The sequence below is a fragment of the Dufourea novaeangliae genome, unplaced genomic scaffold (genome assembly GCF_001272555.1).
Source record: "Dufourea novaeangliae isolate 0120121106 unplaced genomic scaffold, ASM127255v1 scaffold21, whole genome shotgun sequence".
Lineage (NCBI taxonomy): Eukaryota > Metazoa > Arthropoda > Insecta > Hymenoptera > Halictidae > Dufourea > Dufourea novaeangliae.
Window position 1 is genome coordinate 5,419,231 of NW_015373910.1, and position 20,236 is coordinate 5,439,466.

General features: G+C 40.7%; 5 protein-coding genes across 5 annotated transcripts; 1 reads left to right on the forward strand and 4 right to left on the reverse strand.

Annotated features, from left to right (window-relative positions):
- Positions 1-74: 74 nt before the first annotated feature.
- LOC107194112 (protein BUD31 homolog) lies at positions 75-898 on the reverse strand. Its single transcript, XM_015583679.1, has 3 exons — positions 727-898; positions 412-534; positions 75-305 (listed from the first exon to the last, which is right to left on the reverse strand). The coding sequence occupies exons 1-3, from the start codon at positions 818-820 to the stop codon at positions 88-90; spliced, it is 435 nt and encodes a 144-aa protein (XP_015439165.1). The 5' UTR covers positions 821-898; the 3' UTR covers positions 75-87.
- Positions 899-1,197: 299 nt separating this feature from the next.
- On the reverse strand, positions 1,198-4,938 carry LOC107194059 (selenium-binding protein 1-A). The gene is made up of 8 exons (XM_015583624.1): positions 4,754-4,938; positions 3,901-4,064; positions 3,299-3,478; positions 2,797-3,100; positions 2,442-2,702; positions 1,950-2,283; positions 1,395-1,517; positions 1,198-1,321 (listed from the first exon to the last, which is right to left on the reverse strand). Exons 1-8 carry the CDS (start codon positions 4,773-4,775, stop codon positions 1,270-1,272), a joined length of 1,440 nt encoding a protein of 479 aa, XP_015439110.1. The 5' UTR covers positions 4,776-4,938; the 3' UTR covers positions 1,198-1,269.
- Positions 4,939-7,437: 2,499 nt separating this feature from the next.
- LOC107193925 (protein APCDD1-like) lies at positions 7,438-12,724 on the reverse strand. Its single transcript, XM_015583465.1, has 6 exons — positions 12,715-12,724; positions 10,709-10,850; positions 10,405-10,636; positions 9,659-10,102; positions 8,576-9,469; positions 7,438-7,491 (listed from the first exon to the last, which is right to left on the reverse strand). The coding sequence occupies exons 1-6, from the start codon at positions 12,722-12,724 to the stop codon at positions 7,438-7,440; spliced, it is 1,776 nt and encodes a 591-aa protein (XP_015438951.1).
- A 1-nt stretch (position 12,725) lies between these two features.
- LOC107193926 (nucleolar protein 11) lies at positions 12,726-15,410 on the forward strand. The gene is made up of 5 exons (XM_015583466.1): positions 12,726-13,108; positions 13,190-13,721; positions 13,825-14,777; positions 14,871-15,165; positions 15,231-15,410. Exons 1-4 carry the CDS (start codon positions 12,977-12,979, stop codon positions 14,997-14,999), a joined length of 1,746 nt encoding a protein of 581 aa, XP_015438952.1. The 5' UTR covers positions 12,726-12,976; the 3' UTR covers positions 15,000-15,165; positions 15,231-15,410.
- Positions 15,411-15,827: 417 nt separating this feature from the next.
- On the reverse strand, positions 15,828-18,201 carry LOC107194045 (cytochrome b-c1 complex subunit 2, mitochondrial). Its single transcript, XM_015583609.1, has 7 exons — positions 18,103-18,201; positions 17,592-17,731; positions 17,312-17,503; positions 17,022-17,238; positions 16,511-16,942; positions 16,206-16,427; positions 15,828-16,105 (listed from the first exon to the last, which is right to left on the reverse strand). The coding sequence occupies exons 1-7, from the start codon at positions 18,145-18,147 to the stop codon at positions 16,019-16,021; spliced, it is 1,335 nt and encodes a 444-aa protein (XP_015439095.1). The 5' UTR covers positions 18,148-18,201; the 3' UTR covers positions 15,828-16,018.
- Positions 18,202-20,236: the final 2,035 nt, after the last annotated feature.

A 20,236-nucleotide genomic window follows, 5' to 3' on the forward strand; every position in this document is an offset into this window, starting at 1 on the left:
TAGACAGGCTTTGAAGACACATACAGTTCGCCAGCATTAACGCCGACCAACGAGCCAACAAGATCACCTTAATTTAATCGCCAGAGGTTATCCGGAACATCCTCTACAACCGCAATGAATGCATTCCACTATTCTACCTTCTTCCAGCTTTCCTTTTGGTACTCGACATATACAATTGGTTCCGAAATTAGTGTCTCTAGTTTGTATACACCGTAAACAACATAAATTTTCATAGCCCACTTTCTTCCACTTGGCTATCAAATTTTTGTCCGCGATGTTTTCGTTTAAACAATAGTCATACAATTCTAGAAAGAAAGGAAACACAAAAAGATGCATAGTCAGAAACACGATCTGGGCTGTCAACATGATGAAACGATAGGAATTGTGAGAGTAGGTTGTAATTGTACTAACCACGGCTTATGGCTTTGCGTCTGTAATATAAGTCGTATATGTACCGCGACTTTTGATGGTGGATTTTGAATATTGGCCACAAAGATTCTTGTTTACGTTTGCCTTCGTGAGGTTCCGTTTCGGCTGCAATTCAAACAGTATACAAGAAAATAAGACAATACATAAAGCTGCGTATTCATCTGAGCATTAAATCAGCTCCGTTTATTCTTGGGACAATGCTCAGATGAATACAATCCTCGCGGAGGACTATACGGATTTTAAAACGGAGCACTCGTGTTCTAAACATAACCTTCGTCTACAGTGTATCGGAGTTACCTTCTCGCATTTTTTGTTCCAGTTCTTCTAAAGTTGGTTCGATAAGTTCCCAGCCATCGGGTGGAGGTTTCTTACTTCGTCGTACTTTTGGCATGTTTTTATTCGAATGTAATCGATTCCTCGCGTATATTTAAAATAAACACCGCCACAATGACTCTTTTGATGCAAACAGAAGCACACCACTGCGCATACAAATGCGCGCAGCAAGGCAGGCATACAAGCGATACTCGAATTCGTTGATAATCGATAATCGACACGACGCGATACGATACGAGTTTATGTTAATCGACTCTACGATTTGAAAAGTATCGAGACGTTATTATCGAGAAGTTATTATCGAAAATTATTGGATGTGAATCAATGAATGTATAAAGGTAGGCGAAAGGCTGTTGAAGGGAAAAAATATGAAGAGTAGAACAATAACTGATCAAAGAAACAATCTTCATTATATTATCATATATGAAACAGTTGCATCTCACAGAGAAGTAATCGGACACAATAATAGAGTTTTAGGTGGTAAAGAACAAGATACAAGGAGGTTAATTACTGATCTTCCGGTAACCATATGTCGGATGTACAATCACCTCCGGGGTAACTGAAAACATAATGATTATCATGTATTACAGATTAATACTTCTTGAAACGTTCAATGATTTGAGAATGCTTACCGCATTTCATGCGCAAGTAATATATCATTCTTATCCTCGCCAAAGTCAATCAAAAATTGATCGTCAAGTTTTAAACCACCGTTTTGTACGTTCACGTCTAGTTTGACCATCACTGACCCATTCCTAGCGGGAATACGCAGATCAATAACATTTTATATCTTTGAATCACTTCATAACTAACTTATGCGTATATATTATATGTGGGTATAGTAGTAGATCCATGCATATTCATACGTATGTACCCTCACGACCAAACTCGACTACCACTAGGGGAGAAAGTGAGGTAAGCGAAACGTCTCTTACCATTTAGTTTTGGGAGTTACTGAAATTTATGCCAAATTAATATTCGGTTTAACATTTATTTCAGTACTTGAAATAAATTTACCAAGTGGTAGGAAGTCCTTACCCCTCCGTTACTTTTTCCCCTAGTGGAATCCGAGTTCGTTCGCGAGTGTATACATATATGTAGATTGATTGATGGATTGAATGGGGAAAGGATGGCACACGCGTTTGGATGAAAGATGCAAAGTGAAAAAGTAATAAGGTGAGTCGTACGTGACGTGGTCGGGGTAAAAAAGCTGGTCCCAAGGTTTGAAAATAGATGTAGTCACGTATAAGCGTGTGCCGTCGAGGCTTAGTTGAAGCATCTGTGGCGATCCGTAAAATCGGCGTCCTTTTATGTAAACAGGACTCGGTTGAGCTGTCAGTTCCTCATCGTCAATCACGCGAACCTTCGAATCGTTTAAAATGGATCCACCGAGAAAGATTTGGCCCGTTAACTTTGGATTCTTCGTATCGGAGATATCGTATTGCCTGACGTCGCCGTGGAGCCAGTTGGAAAGATACAGGTATTTATCGTCAAGACTGATCAATATGTCAGTTATCATTCCTACGTGGCAATGGTTGATCGAATAGAAAAACTCTCAACATCGAATTTATACAATATGTATACAGGGTGTAGCAAAAATGTTGCAGGTACTTGAAATAAGACAAAATTATTTTGGGACACCCTGTATGTTTGTACGTAAGCCCACGAGGCGAGTGTACCTGACATCTGCGGAGTAAGCCAGCCCTCGACTTTCTTATGAGGGACTTGAATAACCTTTTCGGCATGCCAAACGCCTTCGGGTGTTTTGTGAAATCTATGAACGTTCGAGGTGACTGCGCATCCAACGAATCCCTCGCTGGCTTTTGGATCGTGCAGGAACCTTATTTCGAGAGGCGCGATACCATCATCGCCCAAATTAATCACTTGCTTCAACTTTCTCTCGCTCCAGGAATAAAAGTTTAAGCTTCTACCGTAAATCGCTGAGAAAACGAATTGTACAGTTGCATTGTGAAAAGATTGAGTGAGAATTGCGATGAGAAAATTATCACAGCTCGTCCACAGTACGATACTAACCAGGATCGGAGCTATCGGTCGGCTGGTAGCCCCGTTTAAACACTTTTGGTACGCCCCATTCACTGCCGACGAGTACGTCGTGATATGGTTGGTACCAGAAATCGTAACCGAAAGCTGCTTTTTTTTCTCCTGTCGTCCATAAACCTTTTACCTCGAACGTTTTCGAGTCGACGCACAGAAAGTCACCTTGCGCGTCACCGTTCGTTTTGCCCATCGTGGATATCATGATCTCTCCTGTCGGTGCGCAATGACTAGTATGCATAGTCGTTACTCCACATCCGTGTACATCCGTCGATGACAATACCTTGTCGAGTTGGGAAGAAAGGAAGAAAGATAGAAGAGATGTTCAACCAGTGATTGTTTCATGCACATACGTACAGGGTGCCTCATCTAACTCGATCACCTTGGATAACGATTTAACAGGGCACTTTATGGAAATTTTTAGGCGCGGAACTTAAATGACATCAAGGGGCATATCTATCTGTATCATAAGTTGGCGAACCTTCTTTATGGATGGTACCCGTTCCTTGCTCGTATCGATGAAGTATACACGATCGGACATCAAGCACGGGAGTACTAAGGTGTCCCGTTTCCGCGGTGTGCCGTGACAACTGCTGCAAATGTTCCATCCAGAATGGTGCAATTCATCACCGACATGAGGCATCCGCAGCTTGTGGATAATCTGCCCGAGTTTTTACCAGCCGGAACGGTAATGGATTATTAGCACAGTCGAGACATAAGTATTACACAGGGTGTAACAAAAATGTTGGAAGAACCGGAAATGGGAGATTCGTGTGATGATTTGAAACAAGTTTTTCCTTAACAAAAATGTTGTCCGAGGCTTTGTTAACGAGATATTAACGAAAAACGCCGACCAATCAGAGTTCGGCCAGCAGACTCGCGCTCTGATTGGTTGGGGTTTATCGTTAATATCTCGTTAACAAAGCCTCGGACAACGTTTTTGCTAAGGAAAAACTTGTTTCAAATCACCTCACGAGTCTCCCATTTGCGGTCCTCCAACATTTTTGTTACACCCTGTATTATATCTCGTCTGTAGTGTTAGATCGAGTGGTCTACGTGGATGTGGGTGCGTCGATCCCATACCTTGCAGTAAGTGGCGCTCGTTGGGTCCACGTCGACGGTGCAAAGTACATCCGCTTTCTTTGGATCCGTGTGAATGCCAACAACATACATCAGCTTCTCACGAGGACCCTGGGTCATCGCGGCCATTGGCGATTTGTAGCCGGGGCCAGAGCAACCCGAACAGCCTAAAATAATTCCATCCGTCGAATAATCATTCATTATCCGATTAGTATGTGCTGCTTCAACCCTTGTGTGGGCAACCAAAATATTCACGGCTATTGAACAATCGGAATACTACTATTCTGATATATTAGACAAACATAGGAAAATTTTACTTTCATACTTCTCCGAAACTCTTAGTTTTCCCTTCCTGTAATATACCAACTGCTGTGTTAAACGAGAACATGAAAAATGGTAACAGGAAATTTAGAAATGGGTATACCGGATTTCCTACACAAGGGTTAAAGATATAGCGTTAGCCATGAACCTGACCGACTTTAAAGTTTGCGTTTCGGTAGCCTAATCCTATCATTCGATGCCCTTGAGTTGTAAAAACTGTGCTCGACCGTCGTTTAGAGGCGTACGACGTCAATTTGGGATCGGTTTGTCCGTTTTAATGTAATCAAACAAGTTCTTATAGCGTACTAATTTCAGATTCAAAATACTTCTGGCCCATTTATTTTTGATGGAAACTTACGAAACGTAAATTTCTTTCAAATATTCTAGTACTTTTTCTTTTATTAGAACCCCACAGCTGAAAGTGGACTACGACCATGATTGCGGAGGGACAGAATGGGCCCTCGATGATCGAGTGCCAATGGTTTAAGGATCAGCCACCTTTATGGCTAACGCTATATCTTTGAAGCAGTTATACCTTTGCTTTCCATGGTCGACATCCTTGCGATCGCGATCGATGGTGAAATGAATCTTGCGGGCGTCCCAATGGAGACTGCGCGGTCGAAGCGGAAAGAAAGTCGAGGCGATATTGCACGAAGAGAAAAAAGAAGATACTGAACCACTGAGAACTTGCCTATTCACAGCAGCGTGACTGCTCGTCTGTTGAACATACAACCGACAACGCTTCTCGTGACGTACAACGTATGACACGATAACAGATACAAAAGCAAAAACTAGTGGTGGGATAGATACACGCATTACACCTACAATACACACATTTATTGACCGGACGTGTCCGATATCTTCTACCAATCTTCCTTCGGAAACTAAAAACATTTATGTACTGTACATACTACATAGTCATTCGTACTCTCGTCTCCTTCTAATTCTTATCACTGGTCGCTTTCACTTTACCCGTTCGATGCCCTGTTCGAATCTGCGCGGTGAAAGGTCGAACTTGAGCCAGAAATTCATACGTTCGACTATAATCGCTTACGTAACAACGTAATTCGATAATGATAATTATCATAGGTCATCGTTATGATTTAATCTCAGTGTACGCTGTCGAACGATAGCTTCTTTTCGTTCTTCGGTATTCTTCCCGTGTCTGGTTTGTTATTGCGCTTTTCGCGCAGTATCGCGCATACCAGAAGATTCTCGCGATGCAATGTAATCAGCTGGGCTAAACGATTCTTCGCAAGATCCATCTGCGACGTTATACCGTTGTATCCCGCGTCGAGTTTGTCTAATTCGCTGCTAATATTATTTATCATCTCTAATAAAAGTCCGTCTCTTTTCCGTAGCTCGAGATCGTACCGGTTCGAGACTATTAACGCTATTAAACCGAGGACGCTCGTGAGTATCGTTAGTCCCAACAGGCTCTTTTGCAAAAGTGTCGTCATGTCTGAGGGATCTTTGCTCGCGTATACTTTCGACATTCTCGTTTCGTAAGTTTTATCGTTATCCTTTTACTCATTATAACGGTCACACGGTTATTCTTCCAATTCTTTCGATTCTTCTTCCCTCGAGATTACGTGTATAATCCTACGAGATTGTTGTCGCGCGTCACAGGAATCTGATCGATCGATCATCATCTCACCATCCTAATTTTTCTCGAATTGTCCGAAATTCGACAATTCCCGACTTCTGTGTTTGGTCCCCCGTCTACTCTCACCTTCTTCCAATCTGTTGCTTTTCCAGCTGGTCGATTCACGACGACAACGACGACGACGTCGTCGATGCCGACGCACCAGACTAACGTCCGTGGAGGCATTAACACTAGAACTACCAGCATTGAATGTATGCTAAGTTAAATTCTGTAATATATTAATGTATAATGCAATATAGTATCGTATACTATAATATAAAGTGTATAATGAATTAGAGGTTAACATGAATTCCGATGAAAGTATCTCTAGAACTTCAATAATTGTAAAATAAAAAATCCGACATCCGTCATTTCGACGGGTCGGTAGTTCTAGTGTTAAATTACCGATATTCGAAACTATTCGTAGAATCCCAAACAACAAAATCCGAATAATTCTACTACTATCTAACTATAATTAATCGAAACTATTCTTCTTTCGCGCTTTCCACTGAATGTACTGCAACAACAGCGGGCCAGTCACGGCATTGATATCCAATGCGCAGCTCTCGGCGCTATTTCTTCGATCTTTTTTCGGCGTGAACGCCCACGTTTTTTATCTATTATTAAATGCGCGACGCCGAACACACAGGACGGTTTCTTGGTTGCCGATTCCTCGTCCCATCGTCTTGTACGCGTGTTATTCGACGAGAATATTTCTCCTTTCTCGAATCTTGATCATCCTCTTGTATTATTCCGGAGGGATGATTTTCTCGGGGCGTATATGCGCCAATTTGAAACTCGCGATGTTGTGCCACGGTCTGGAATTCCTTGGAAATTCGTTGTCCTTGCTTCTCGTCGATCACCGTCGCGGCGAACAGTCCGTCAGAAACGGAGAGATGCGGTCGTGTGCTCGATGCTGAGGATATCGATCTTAATTCGAGCATAAGAGAGGTATTAAAAATTGATATTCTATCGCGTTTATTCGGCAATCTCTTCGTAGGTCGAACGAAATCCTGGTTTAATCTTTATTCTCGATATTTCACGTTCGTGGTGGTCACTTCTATCGCTACAAACCTCCGTTTCGTATCGATCTCGATCCTCTGACCTTTGCTCTAATACGCGAGAATTTACCAGAAACGATTTCACGCTACTGCAACCGGAAAGGTATTAAGATCGTCGGATGAACGGCCCTGTCGCGTAACAGAATTCGAAGCTGGTTCGTGCGACACGGATCACCGATTCGAAATAATCGTCGAGCCTCGAGGAATTCGAGAACGACCGAAAAACGGTGAACGTCGTGAAAAGGGAGGACCGGAGGGTTGAAGGTTAAAATGGGAATGAATGAGTGGGAGGGGAAGAGAAGACGAAAGCTAAACGGAAACGAAAAAACAGGACAGTGACTGAGAACGTGGAGGGGATGGGGCTGATGAGGGAGAGAAAGAGAGAGAAAGGGAGACGACGAAAAGTGACATGCGCGAAATCGTATGTATTTGAAGGCGCATCCGCATATTCGCACGCTTCTTAATCGATAAGGGTAAAACTTGACTCTATATTCGATCGAATCCGCGTCTAATTTACATACATACAGGAGAGTTACCCATTTTGGACCAATTTTTTGTTTTGCTCTCCTATAAAAAAGATAAACATTACGTCTAGATTGTATCGTGTATTTGTCGCGTTGAAAAAATATCTTCTACTTCGGTCAATGGACTGAGCAACTGGTTTCCTAATTTGGACCATCGGTTTCCTACGTTGGACGTACGTGGAATCTACAATTTAAACAAAAATTGTTCATCGAGAAAAGTAGAAACAGAAAGGAAAAAATATCTTACGGTGTACTTAGTGCGATAACGTTTTTTCGGTGGGCATCACATTTTCCATACTTTCGTGTTGTAGTTCATTTTGAATAAAAAGAACAATTTTAAAAAGAATACCTTTCTAGTATGCTTTGAACTATTCGCTACCGTGATATAGATTGCATCCAAGAATGGATCAGTCCAATTCAAGCAACTAGTGGTTCAATATTAGGCAGCTTGTAGGTTGCATCGAAAAAATATATTTTCACGCGAATAGGACTGTATGGATATGAAATTGTAGCTAAGACAGTGCACTTTACACTAGTGTTATTTAAAAGTATGGTACTTGCAAGATGTAAATCGAAATTCACTTGAAATAACACGAAAAATAATAATCATGCACCACGTATTTCTAGTAGTTCGTCATATATTAAGTCGTTCGTACATTCTTCTCGCAAGTTTTATCTCCCTTCCTAAAATCAATGTAGCCAACGGGAACACTGTAAATATATTTCTTTATCGAGATACACAAATGGTCCAATATAGGCAACTCTCCCCTATACCACGTCCGTTCATACACCTAATGAAAACCTTTTTGAACGAGGCCACGGTGTTAAGCTAGCAAAGAAAGAAAAGAACAGGCGACCAAAGTTTTCGAAACGACGATGGTAAACGATAGTTCGCGTTGCCAACCGCGAAGGCAGATAAAGTGCAACCAGTAGGAAAAGAACAGCACGACCATACATTCCTGCGATCGATTATTACGTAAAATAAAGGACGGAACAGCAGACGAAAACAAATATCGGCTATGTAAATCGAAAAATCGATTCTGAGACGGGAAATAGAACGGATGCTCGTGCAACGATTTCGGGTACCGCCGGGTATAGCTTTCTATCCAAACATTATTTCGCGATACGTTGTCGGAGCATCGCAGAAGAGGCGCCTCCCAAACATCGTCCTTCCACGATGCTAAAAGCAATGCATAGTCACCGTTCCAATCAAGATTTACTCTCGCCTTGAACATCAAAATCGCTGGAGCCTCGACTGTTTGGGGTATACAGTTCTTCGACAAGGTTATTGAAATAGCGTCATCTGTAATCGACTCTGTCGCGTTTCCGGAATCCGTAAATGTTTCCCTGGTTGCATCGCAACGAGCCAGCAGTTCGATCAGTCTGTCGGTGGGAATCGAACGACTCTCCATCACTTGTAATTTCAATTCAATCGTTCCGGAAGGTAACGGCGCAACGTTTTTCCCAGAAAAATGGACGATTCGATTGGCGGACTCGAAATAGCCCGTTTTCGGTCTACTTCGACGACGTCCTTGTCGCACGGTCGAAGCAGCAATCGGTAATCCAGTCTCGGATCCTCCAAAACTTCGCGACATCCGAACGGGATAGAGATTCGAGTCCGACCTTTCCAACGGTTCACCGACTCCAAGGTTAATGTCGCGAGCAAACGCGTCGTGCGCGGCAAGATTCGAATACAATGATGGTTCGACATCGTTTCTAGCACTCAGAATTTGTCGTTTTCTTCTCAAGGCTCGTTGCAGGTAAGTGCCGGCCGCGGTAACTGTATACAAAAGGATCGAACACGTAGAGTCGGCGTAGTACGTCCAACGCGCTGCCCATCGACCTTCCGCCGAATAGATTCGAAACACCCTTCTAGTCCAGAAACCTTCATCGACGCTTTCACACCTTTGGCTCAGCCAAAGTCCACCGATCAACGCTGGCAGCGTCGGAGCTTGGTGCAACAGTGGCGGATTGTACTCTGTCGCGCGCAACACGTTCCCACAAATTGGACAGTCGGACACCTAAAACATTCGATCGATTAAAGTACTTGCTCTCTCAGCAAACGGTATTATTATTTATTCTACATATAGAGTACCGGACAAATGTTTTCGAGCAAACCATAACAAGAAATACAACGAAAAATGTCTTTGTTTGAATTCATTTATCCGGCACTGTATGTATATTCGTATCGTAGATATAACCGTCGTTACCGTATCGGCGCGTAGTAACGTCACAGGCTGCAATCGGCTCGGCGTTTGCGTGGGGAACTTGAAAAAACGTCCGTTTCGAGGTGATCCACCGAGTAGCAGTTCAATTCTCATTCCCAGCTGGTTCCTGTCGACCGAGTCTCGATTCGACGATCCAGAAACGCTCGATATCCCGATTCTTCTCTTCTCGACACGGAATAACTTTAGCTCGGTGAACTCGACGCCAAGGAATTCCAAGCAACTGAACGTGTCTCGATTTTTCGGCCTTCGTAAACGGCTTTCAAACGAATTCGAGTTCAGCCCACGAGAATCCAGACTCGGACTCGACGAAATATCGACCGGCCGTTCGTAAATTAGTTGAGCCCGGTACGGACGCCATTTTGTTTCCATGCCACCGTCGCCGCCGCCACAATTTGTATTTATTCTACGTCCAAATTTATGAGCAACCTATTAACGGCGACCAGTGTACCAGTGTACGAATTCAACCAAAACATGCAACGATGCAACATACAATTGGACAACGAGTCAGTTACAATGATGATAGTACAGACTCCTCTCGATTATTGTCAGGAACTTGGGTCTGCGCCTGGACAATAATCTTGTAGGAAGAATGCTTCAGACCCTCGTGAATTCGTTTTTTAACCGAAGCACGATCTTCGGCAACGAAGTATGCGCTTGACAGCCTGGACAATAATCGTGTAGGACAAGCCAGACAATAATCGAGAGGAATCTTTAATAGATATATCTACCTGTCTGGTAAACGGTATCAAATGAACCGAGTCCAACCGAACGTTAGCTTCAGTGGCACCGGGAACTTTGATGGACGGTGAAGAAATTTCGATCGAACCACGCGCCACTATACCATAAGTTGCGATACTACACGATTCTTCGGCGTAATGGAATCGTAACAAAAGAAATGTGCTGTTTTCGAAGAAACCGTATTTTCGTATCACGTGTTCAGGTCCGGCACGCGTTTCGCATCTAAACAGAGAATTTCTGTCAAAATTAGTCTCGTTGGTGAACGTTGGAGACGAAAGCTATCATTGTACTCACTGTTGCGATAACCAGATCGAGTGAAGTCTAGACGGTGCATCGTCCGTTACTGTTGCTCTATCTTCTGTAACGATTCGTTGCACGATCGCATCGCATCGATCTTCCTCCCTTTCCCATTCCAGAAAAGCCGTACGACCAATATCTGATTGCATAAAAACAAAGACGTTACGTTACGTTAATTGGAAACATTAAATTTTTCTATTTTCCCATAATTTAACACTCGAATCACGATCATGGAGCAGAAACAGAAATTTCGAATTTGATATCTCATCCTACTTGCGTAAACACGTACGGTTTCCAATGTTTTTCTTGCGTTTTTAATTGGTATTCCAATCGGATCGTCAGAAAGGCACGATAGAATGCGTGCGATGTTATATGGCAGTGCGTGTATGTACAATAATACGACAAAAGTAGATATCTAGTAAAACTGACAGGGAATTCACACTGTGCCCAACTTATGAGGAAACAGACGAATCGATTATCCAAATATCGTAATTTATTCATAAAACACGTTCAAATTCACTCACCCGTAAATAGACAAAGAATAGAGGCAACGAGGAACGAGAACATATTTTTGCACCCCAATCCGAGATTTTCTAATTTCAATGCTATGTACACCCTATCGATGAAACGTTACTGTCTGCGAAAATAATTCGAACTCGTCTGAATGTAAATCTCGAAGAGACTCGAGTCGTATTCAAGACATCCCAACAGTATATAGCCGTATCCCTTCCCAGGTTTTTCTCCTGGAACAATAGTGAACGCAACGGCATGATTAAGATTCACGATACACACGCTTTGCATTTTTCTCTTCTTGTCTGATTAGCAAGTTTCGATCGTATACGCTCGCCTCTCTTTAAATCAGTATGCGATACTAAAACGTTGTATCGTGATACAAAGCGTAAAATAATCGTCTCCTTCGAGAAGAAAGCTTTTCCTCTTAGTGCCAAAATGGTATTAAATTTTTATAACCCCCCCCCCCCCCCAAATTAGAGTTCATAGATCATCCTCCGAATACTGGAAAATTCAAAAAGAAACATTAGTATTTTTCAACTATGTACATATATATGTATGATACATGAGTAATAAGTTTTCCTGAATTTCTGTACAGTATTTCATATTTTCAAATCGAGAATTGGCAACGTGCAATACGTAGATGTATATACTTATATGTATATCTATATACATATAACCCAATTCTGTGATTCGTACATCTTTTGTAGATTTCCTATAAATATTCTGGTCGATATAATTCTAGCACGGGTATAACAATATTGGTACGACGTAGTGGCTACTTGACTAAAATCACTTCTCTTGCATTCGTCTGACTGCATAATAATGTGAATACTGATCTATGTAAATATGATACTTGACCAGCCTACTCGGACCATCTGAAATTGCTGTCTATACCGGCTAAAGTGAGAGCATTCTCTGACCTAGTGATGTTCAATGGCTTATAACGAAAATAAAGAAACGGGTATGTTTGCCAATGATGTCAGATTGATTGTGAACTTCTAGTGAATCAATGCGATGCTTAAATCATTGTCAGTTGTCACGTTTTCAGTTACAATATGTAGTTTCAATTTTGTTTATATGCCACAATAATATGGCCAAAGCTTACGTAACGCCATCTACGACACACTGTCCAAGCTACTAATTAATTAATACCACTTTTTAGATCATAGATGACGTCAAGACATTACTCTGGGTGCCATCTAGCAGCAAAAGTCTGATATCAATTTGGTCTTCTAGTTTCACGTTTTGTTGTAGATGGTACCATGCGCCTGTTACCTCAGAAGAATTGTTTTTGAAAATATGTAATCGTAATTTGCGTAGTTTTTCTGTACATGTTTATTTTTATAAATCATTAAATGCCATGGTATAAAGAGTAGCTTTTATTTCGGTCAATAACACGCATTGTCAGCTCATCGGAATAGAATGGATAACTTGAGAAGTAGCAAGCGCAACAGTCACGTATATACATGGATTCGAAATTGTCGATTTACCGGGTAGCATGGCTACGTCATAAATTGTACGTAACCAAATCTGAACGTAATAAATTTATTTCTACTCGGCGTAGTTTTATCGTAGAAACGTTCTCACACAGCACTAAGGTCGAAGAACAATTGGGAAAACAGGCTAAAACATCAGTGAAGGAGATGTTTGCATTGGAAAGACGGCGATGGTTATCGGTGAAACTGATTTTAGGTTGGCTTAGATAGAATAACAACACGTGTGCTATAAAGAGGATACTGAAACGCGTCTGCGATGGCTAAACTCTATTCATATTACACACTATGTCCGCTTATCGATCAACAGAATTTACTGGGCGTTGAACGAGATTCGGAAAGTGGATGTGCAATTGTGACATTAGGAAGAAATATTGTGATTCGGTATAAGGTAAATATTAGTGTTACTTTCTCATCGTCTGCTTCCAGCACGGACGTTCGCATAGTTTACATGTTACTCTCTGCCTCATAGCTACAAGACCCAAAGCAATTAAGCAGTTGGACAAGCAAGGATCGATTAACAACGCAAGTTATTTACGACGAAACAACGTGTCGTTATGCAGCAATATTTAACGAGAAAAAATTACGTCTTTGGTCGGAGAACGAAACCGATCTAAATAACATTAGGGGTTACAAATTTCAATCTCCTTTACATACGATTCTTACGTTTGAAACATGTCCTCCAGTGTTGGTACGCAAAGACGGTGCTACTGCCTCGTTAGAATGGGCTGTACAAAATAGAAAATCCTGGAGCAAAGAAGGGATATTAAGGGCGGGTGACAAAATTCTAGACTGTCATTTGATTTGTACAGGCATCAAAGTTAGCTTATGCTTGTTGACTAAAAACAAAGGGACCTACACTTGTGTTGTGGTCAAGCTGAACAGCGAAACTTATTCTCAGGACACAGATCGTGCAAGGAGAATGGAATTGAAGCGAAGGTCGGAAGAATTGGTTGGTTATACCGTGCTTTGCACCAAGAAAACAGCCTGTCTCCTGACACTATGTAAGCGAATATATATCTTCTTAAATATGTACAAATGTCATGCGATATTTAATTACATTGAACTATCCATAAATACGATCTATGTTTCACATTCTTTTGTTAGGGTCCCATGGTAGATTGTACAGCCATTCTTTGATGGAAACTAGCAACGAAGCCAGCTTAAATACATTGGTCGGTATTATCAATAACATCGATACCAAACACCCAGTCGTAATGACTCCATTGAACGAGGCGACCGTGGCAATTTACGGAGCTGACGCTTCGGCAGAAGGAGCCGTATTAATGATCTATAACGTTCAATTCAAGTTGGTACAGGACGCGCAGAAATTGAAATTATATACAAAAGATGCAAAATTGTGGAAAATCGAGGACAAGTTATTATTAGCCGCCAATAGACATCTAGCAATCGCGCCGTATCACTTGGCACCTCAAAAGATAGCGTCTTTGCTTGGTTCGTCGTTGCGCTTCAAAAGTAACGACGAGAACGAGGGGGAGGACGACGATATAGTTGTGATACAAGAGTCGAAGTTAGCGCAGTGGGAAGGGAAGAAACCAGCTGCCTTGAAGCAGATTCCGCAATTAATAGAATCAAAAGACATTGGAACTATTGTATGGTGTTTAAATACATATAAAGACCTGCCAGAGAAATTATTAATCGATCTATTGATCTTTTCTCTTCGGAGTCCTGACAGTACATTCCTACCGACGCAAAACGGTAAGATCAATGATCTACCGAGGACCAACAATTATTATTCGAGAAACGCATTTCTTGATAAAATTTTTAGCCTCACTTATTCCGACGTCTCTTTGGCTACATATCTGAAAAGTGGTTTGAACTTTGACGAAATACTTCGGCTGTTGCAATACTTGATACAAAAGTTAGATGACCGAGAACAAGATTCTCCTTACGACGATCTCGCGCAGGAGCCCGCAGAAAAACAGCTGTACGAATGGTCTAGCCTTTTGTTAGAGTCTCACTATCAGCAGTATGTATTGTCGCGAGATCCGGAAGTGTCGATGCTTCTCAATAAACTTAACTATGTCCTAGACGATCATGTAAGTGTTTATACGTATAGAGTTGCACGAAATTGATTTTATCACCTTGCGAGCTTTATTTTTGCTTCGACGATCAACCGATTTTTATTTCAGCTACGCCTACTAAAAGATATGGAGAACTTGAGACCTCTCTTAAACCGGACCATTAATGGCAAGTCATTGAAATTGTTACAGAAAAATCGTAACAAGTTCTACGCAATAGAGGATATTAAACTTTATTAACATGTAACATAATCTAAGAAATGTAAAGAAATGATGGAAGAGAGATAATCTTCCTCCTCGTTCAAACAGGAAGTTTTTTTTACCATTTTTTCACTCGAGACTTCTTCTTTCAAGTAAAAGAAAAGTCAAAAGTTTTAAAGATTGTGCCGACAGATCAGGAACACACGTAGGTATACAAATTATTTCTAAAACCTGTTACGCACATACCTGTTTGTATTCTTCTCTCTTCAGACTAATAAATACAGTATGTGCATGCGTCTTGTCTTCGTAGGCAAAAGAGTCACGTGTAATACCTGCACTCAAGCCTGGACCATCTTGTGACACTTCATAAAAAAGCACACACTATAAATTGTAGCACATTAAATCTGATTACTCGTTCAAATCCACAAGGGATCACGGGTAGACACAACACACCGCATAAACACTAAAGAAACGAACTCAAATTAAAACAAAACTCACTATAAATAAATTAAATTAATACCATAAAAATATTTGAGGGCTGTTTCACGTCTAGGCTGTTGCACCGAACTAAAAAACGTTACTCGAATCCTCCACCCTTTTCTTTCAAGGGACTCCAGCGTATGCGCCGTAACCACTATGCCCTGCGTTTACTGCTTGTACGCAGATTACCTGGTTCAGACCCCAATTTTTGATTGTTCATAATTTGAAAACGAAGCCTCCAAGACAAGTTCGTCATTCGTAATTTGTCCTTTACCTTGACATCTAGAATCCCCCTTAAAATTTCTGATACCAGTAACCGAACACCCTGCATAACTATACTCTCACCGAATATTTGACGTGATAAAAAACAAAGCTGATAATAAAGATGTTTTATTTCTATTCGTATCTACAGAGCGGTTTCGTTCACTGCGAGGAAACACGTACGCTACTGGAGCATTTCGTGAGAATCCGTATCGGTAACGTGACGCGTATTTTACGTTTGACTTTTAACAGCGAGAAGAATCTGTGTGACTACGCTGTGGGCGTTACTCGCATCTTTGGAAGTATAGATTTTAGATTTATTTCAATTGATCGAGATATGGCACAGTCTTCAAGTCACCAATAGCAGCCATGGATAAACTTCCACTAACTAGTTTTTGGCCAACCTGGAACGAGTTTACAATAAGTCACACCAGGTAAAGGAAAAATGATCAGTTATACTTTATCGTAGTAAGTAGGTGGACCATGTCGTCACAGTATACGTACAGATTTAACGTCAGACGCCGAAACTTTTTCAATATTAGCAATTAACGATGCCGGTCCGGAAACCTGACCTTTGAACAAAGCTTGATATTGTAAACTCTCCAATACAGCGAACCCGCTGTCCGCTTGGCTCAATACTTCAGCCTTCAATATAGCTTTGCCGCGAGCAATATCACTGTCGGATAACTTTAAAGATTTCAGCCATTCGCAAGCGGCACTTGTTAACTAAAATAACATTAACGCCGACATGAAAATTAGGTTCAAATAATAACCTGCAAGGTGTTCGAAGTTTTATTGTCTGTACTTACGGATTCCGCTGTATTAGGTGAAGAGCATAAAATGAAACCGAACAATCCTGAATCGGAATAACTAGCATTAAACGTTGACAACCCAAATGGCTCAGAGCCAGCATTGCTAGAGACTTGTTTGTACAATGGACCTACATCCTGACCCCACTTAACGCGTGTTCCGGTACCACAGGCTCTTTGAAGTACAGCGCATGCCAAAGCATCTTTCTCATTCTTCAAATTTACGCCTTCGACAGCCACTGCTACGGTGGTTAGCTCACTAGCACTCTCCTTACGAAGTTCTCCACCACCATATCGCGATGGTTCGACCGCACGATCTTCTGTACCAATTTCCAAATTATTTGCAAGGGCAGTGAGTTCCGATAATGGAACACCGGTTCCTACAACTGCACATTTAGGTCCAGTAAACCAGGTACTGACAAAGTGTTGGAGCTAGAAGCGAAAAGTTCAGTACCATGGTTAAATAGTTGAAATATTGGCTATGAAAGTAACTTCACAGGAAGAAACTTACAGTTTCGGAACCAATTTTTCCCAACTGATGCTTAGGAGAAAACAAGGAGTATCCTAATCCGGAGCGGAACGCGGCTTTGTGCAAGAGCTCCAAAATTAGAGTTGTGTCTGGTATAGAAGCCAATTCATACTCCATTCTAGGTAACTGGTCTGATACCTCCCATGGTTTAAAAACTTGTTTGGTGGCAACATGTTCCAAAAATTGAAGAGCCTCCGACCTGTAAAAAAACATATTGGTCTATGGAACGCGTACAAGTAGGCGAACATTATATTGCGCCAGAAATTATTTACAAGTTATTTCTAGTGATCTGCAGCGTGTACGCGATACTTTCACGATCGACAATCGCAGTTAAATTGCCGCCTAGCTGTTGAATATTCCTTGTTATGGCAAAACCGCTCGAGCAGGATGTACTTAAACCTGCCGCTATCCGCAAAGTATGAGTGACACCTTGTGTATCGTATGTTTCGTTTCGTGATCCAGCTCTGAAGATAAAAAGGTTTGTGTGAGAAAGAGAAAATTAATGGACATGGATCTGTTTTGTTATTGTTATTGGACATGAATGTCAAATACCTGAAAACTATAGACACCTGGGCAATGGGCGAGTTACTGTCCTGAGTGGCAACAGTGACTTTATTGCTCAGAACTTGACACTCAGGAGCAGTGGCATGTACAGAAACCTGGGCAGTCGCTGCAGCTGCATAATGCCTAATCTATATGAAATACAAAGAAAACCGAGTCGAAAATATATATCATTCTATTTCCCTTTTATTTCTACTTGTAAGGGATATGCACTTCGAACTTCTATATCTGAAAAATGTATGAAACAGTATAGAAATTTCGACGTGATAATGGTTGTGAAATTATAAACAGTAAATACAAAGAGTGTCAGAAATGTTAATTACTGAAATAAAATAACTTTTTAACGCGATCCTGTTCTATGTAACACATAAGAAAGAGCTTGACACAGGAGGATAGTGAACCGTTTACATAACAGCCATGGGACAACCGTCTGGCAGTCGGTGAATTTAAAAGCCATTCTTTTGTTATTTAAATGAAAGCGAAGGAAGCGTATAATAATTACCGTGGAACCACGTAGCAACGATGACCGCACGACCGAACAAGCCATTTTCTCCGTACTCGATCACTCGAAAACTTTTCAGTCGGAGCAGAATACGGAACGTCACCGACTCTATGAATTTCAAGACTGCGTTCACAGATTATAGATGGCCAAAATATTAGTGGCGTCATCTAAAATCAAGGAAAATGCACTAATCAGCTAGTTGTTTGGACATTCTTTTGTAGATGGCATCACGGGTTTAAAAAAAAAATATAAACGTACTTTAGTACATGTATCAAAATTTAAACAGAAACGTTGATATATATTTTCAGTTCACGAACAGATCGCACAAAAAGAATATTGTTAAATTACCATTTTAAGGATGATGATTACAAGAAAGGCAAGATGGTAATGTGTATTTTCTATTTTATTCTATTTATTTCGCTTATGACGGTAATGAAATCGATACAAATGTATTCCGTGCTATATTTGTACTCGTGAAGATTGTAATTTAAAATTCTTCCTCGTTACCATAATTACAGATGGTACACGTACAGATGTATAAGGACAGAAATTTGTTCTTTTTACTTAAAATAAAAGAGGCGTACGTAAAGAGACGCTAACAGGCGGTACAGAATCGATTGAAACACGGTGTCTTGTCGGAACGTTAAATAGAATTTAAAAGAGAAAAACAAAGAAGGAACTATGTCGACAAAGATACGATTTGTCGATAAATTTGTCGGAACGTTGAATAGAATTTAAAAGAGAAAAACAAAGAAGGAACTATGTCGACAAAGATACGATTTGTCGATAATACATACATACATACATACTTACAAAGGTACATACATACACACATGCATACATAGTAAAAAAAAAAATTAAAAACTCATTGCATTATCGAAGAACGAGTGGTGACAAATACATATGTACCTCACTTGAATATGCATCCCACATACATATATACATACATACATCCATCCGTACATCTATGTACCTAGGTATCGTAACATGCTTATGAACATTCTTCAAGTAATACAAAATAAACGTTGAGTTTTTAAAATACACGTACAGTGCAATTGTTGCAATCAATGTCTCATCAATTTGGCACAGAAGTTCCACGATTCCGCGATCTTTGGTTCTGAGAAACGCTTAGCAAGAAGACTCGAAAAGTTGGAAGTTACTCGCAACTCGTTACGAACTTTGCAACTGAGCTCCATTCACATTCCATCATTTCTGATTCATACGAAACTGACTTCACGATCGAAACACTTCCATCGTTTTTTCAGTTGAAACACGGTGAAGTATCCTGAAGAAATTTATTCGGTTCTGTATGACAGCTCACTTGCAATCTCCGCGATACAATAACCGTAACTAATGCATATTTCTTATAGGTGCATACTATATGACTAGAATAAAAACGAACGCTAAAGAGTTCTTGTCGTTATGTAGATGTACTTACAACTATAATTAGGCAACTCGCTTAACTTATTCAGCGAATTCCAACTGCCTCGATTGATTGAAATGATCATTTGGGACACTTGTCAGGAAGTGAATACTGTTAACGAACAAATTGAAGTTCTTTTGTAAATTCGTTTAAATTTGATTGACGAACGATTCCATATTACGACGATCATTACGACAGATGTCGATGATCAATAAAATAGTGTTGTTCTAATATTGACGAACCAATTACAGATAATTAAAAAACAATGATTAGGCATGTACATATTAAAAGTTGAGCGGTAACTCGCAAAAGGCATCGATCGCTGCGGAAGAATCTAATTAGCCCTTAAAAGAAAGTGTAAACGTTACGTCGAATTTTGCACTGTCCAGGGAATATGTCTCAAATACAAGCACGCGCTCCAAGAGCTGAATACTTGAAATACATTTTGATCCATGGGTTGTAGCTTTAGTCGCGGAACGCATTTCACTCTACGATTTTGTTTATAAATATCTTAAAAAAATAACATTCATCTGAAAAATAACAAATACACATCACGTTTCACTATACAATTTTACGACGATCGTGTTCTACCGGTCGACTAATTCGATCGTGTAAATGTTTTAAACGTCTTAGCGATTCGACGGCCCTACCGTAACTGGTTTCTTTTTTTTTACATTTGTGCGCCTCTCTACTGCGAACTTGTACTTTCAT

Coding starts and splice junctions, on each gene's coding strand:
- LOC107194045 (XM_015583609.1), bottom strand. CDS start 18,147: ATGGCTTGTTCGGTCGTGCGGTCATCGTTGCTACGTGGTTCCACG. Junction 16,428..16,510: donor CACCTAATACAGCGGAATCC/GTAAGTACAGAC, acceptor ATGTTATTTTAG/TTAACAAGTGCCGCTTGCGA. Junction 16,106..16,205: donor CGGCGTCTGACGTTAAATCT/GTACGTATACTG, acceptor AACTCGTTCCAG/GTTGGCCAAAAACTAGTTAG.
- LOC107194059 (XM_015583624.1), bottom strand. CDS start 4,775: ATGTCGACCATGGAAAGCAAAG. Junction 2,284..2,441: donor GCTTACTCCGCAGATGTCAG/GTACACTCGCCT, acceptor ATTGCCACGTAG/GAATGATAACTGACATATTG. Junction 1,322..1,394: donor TTACTTGCGCATGAAATGCG/GTAAGCATTCTC, acceptor TTATGTTTTCAG/TTACCCCGGAGGTGATTGTA.
- LOC107193925 (XM_015583465.1), bottom strand. Junction 9,470..9,658: donor CGTTACTACGCGCCGATACG/GTAACGACGGTT, acceptor CGAATGTTTTAG/GTGTCCGACTGTCCAATTTG. Junction 7,492..8,575: donor TTCTGCGATGCTCCGACAAC/GTATCGCGAAAT, acceptor TCTTTTTTATAG/GAGAGCAAAACAAAAAATTG.
- LOC107194112 (XM_015583679.1), bottom strand. CDS start 820: ATGCCAAAAGTACGACGAAGTAAGAAACCTCCACCCGATGGCTGGGAA. Junction 535..726: donor GGAACAAAAAATGCGAGAAG/GTAACTCCGATA, acceptor TTTGAATTGCAG/CCGAAACGGAACCTCACGAA. Junction 306..411: donor ACGCAAAGCCATAAGCCGTG/GTTAGTACAATT, acceptor CTTTCTTTCTAG/AATTGTATGACTATTGTTTA.
- LOC107193926 (XM_015583466.1), top strand. CDS start 12,977: ATGGCTAAACTCTATTCATATTACACACTATGTCCGCTTATCGATCAA. Junction 13,109..13,189: donor ATATTGTGATTCGGTATAAG/GTAAATATTAGT, acceptor TCTGCCTCATAG/CTACAAGACCCAAAGCAATT. Junction 13,722..13,824: donor AGCCTGTCTCCTGACACTAT/GTAAGCGAATAT, acceptor TTCTTTTGTTAG/GGTCCCATGGTAGATTGTAC.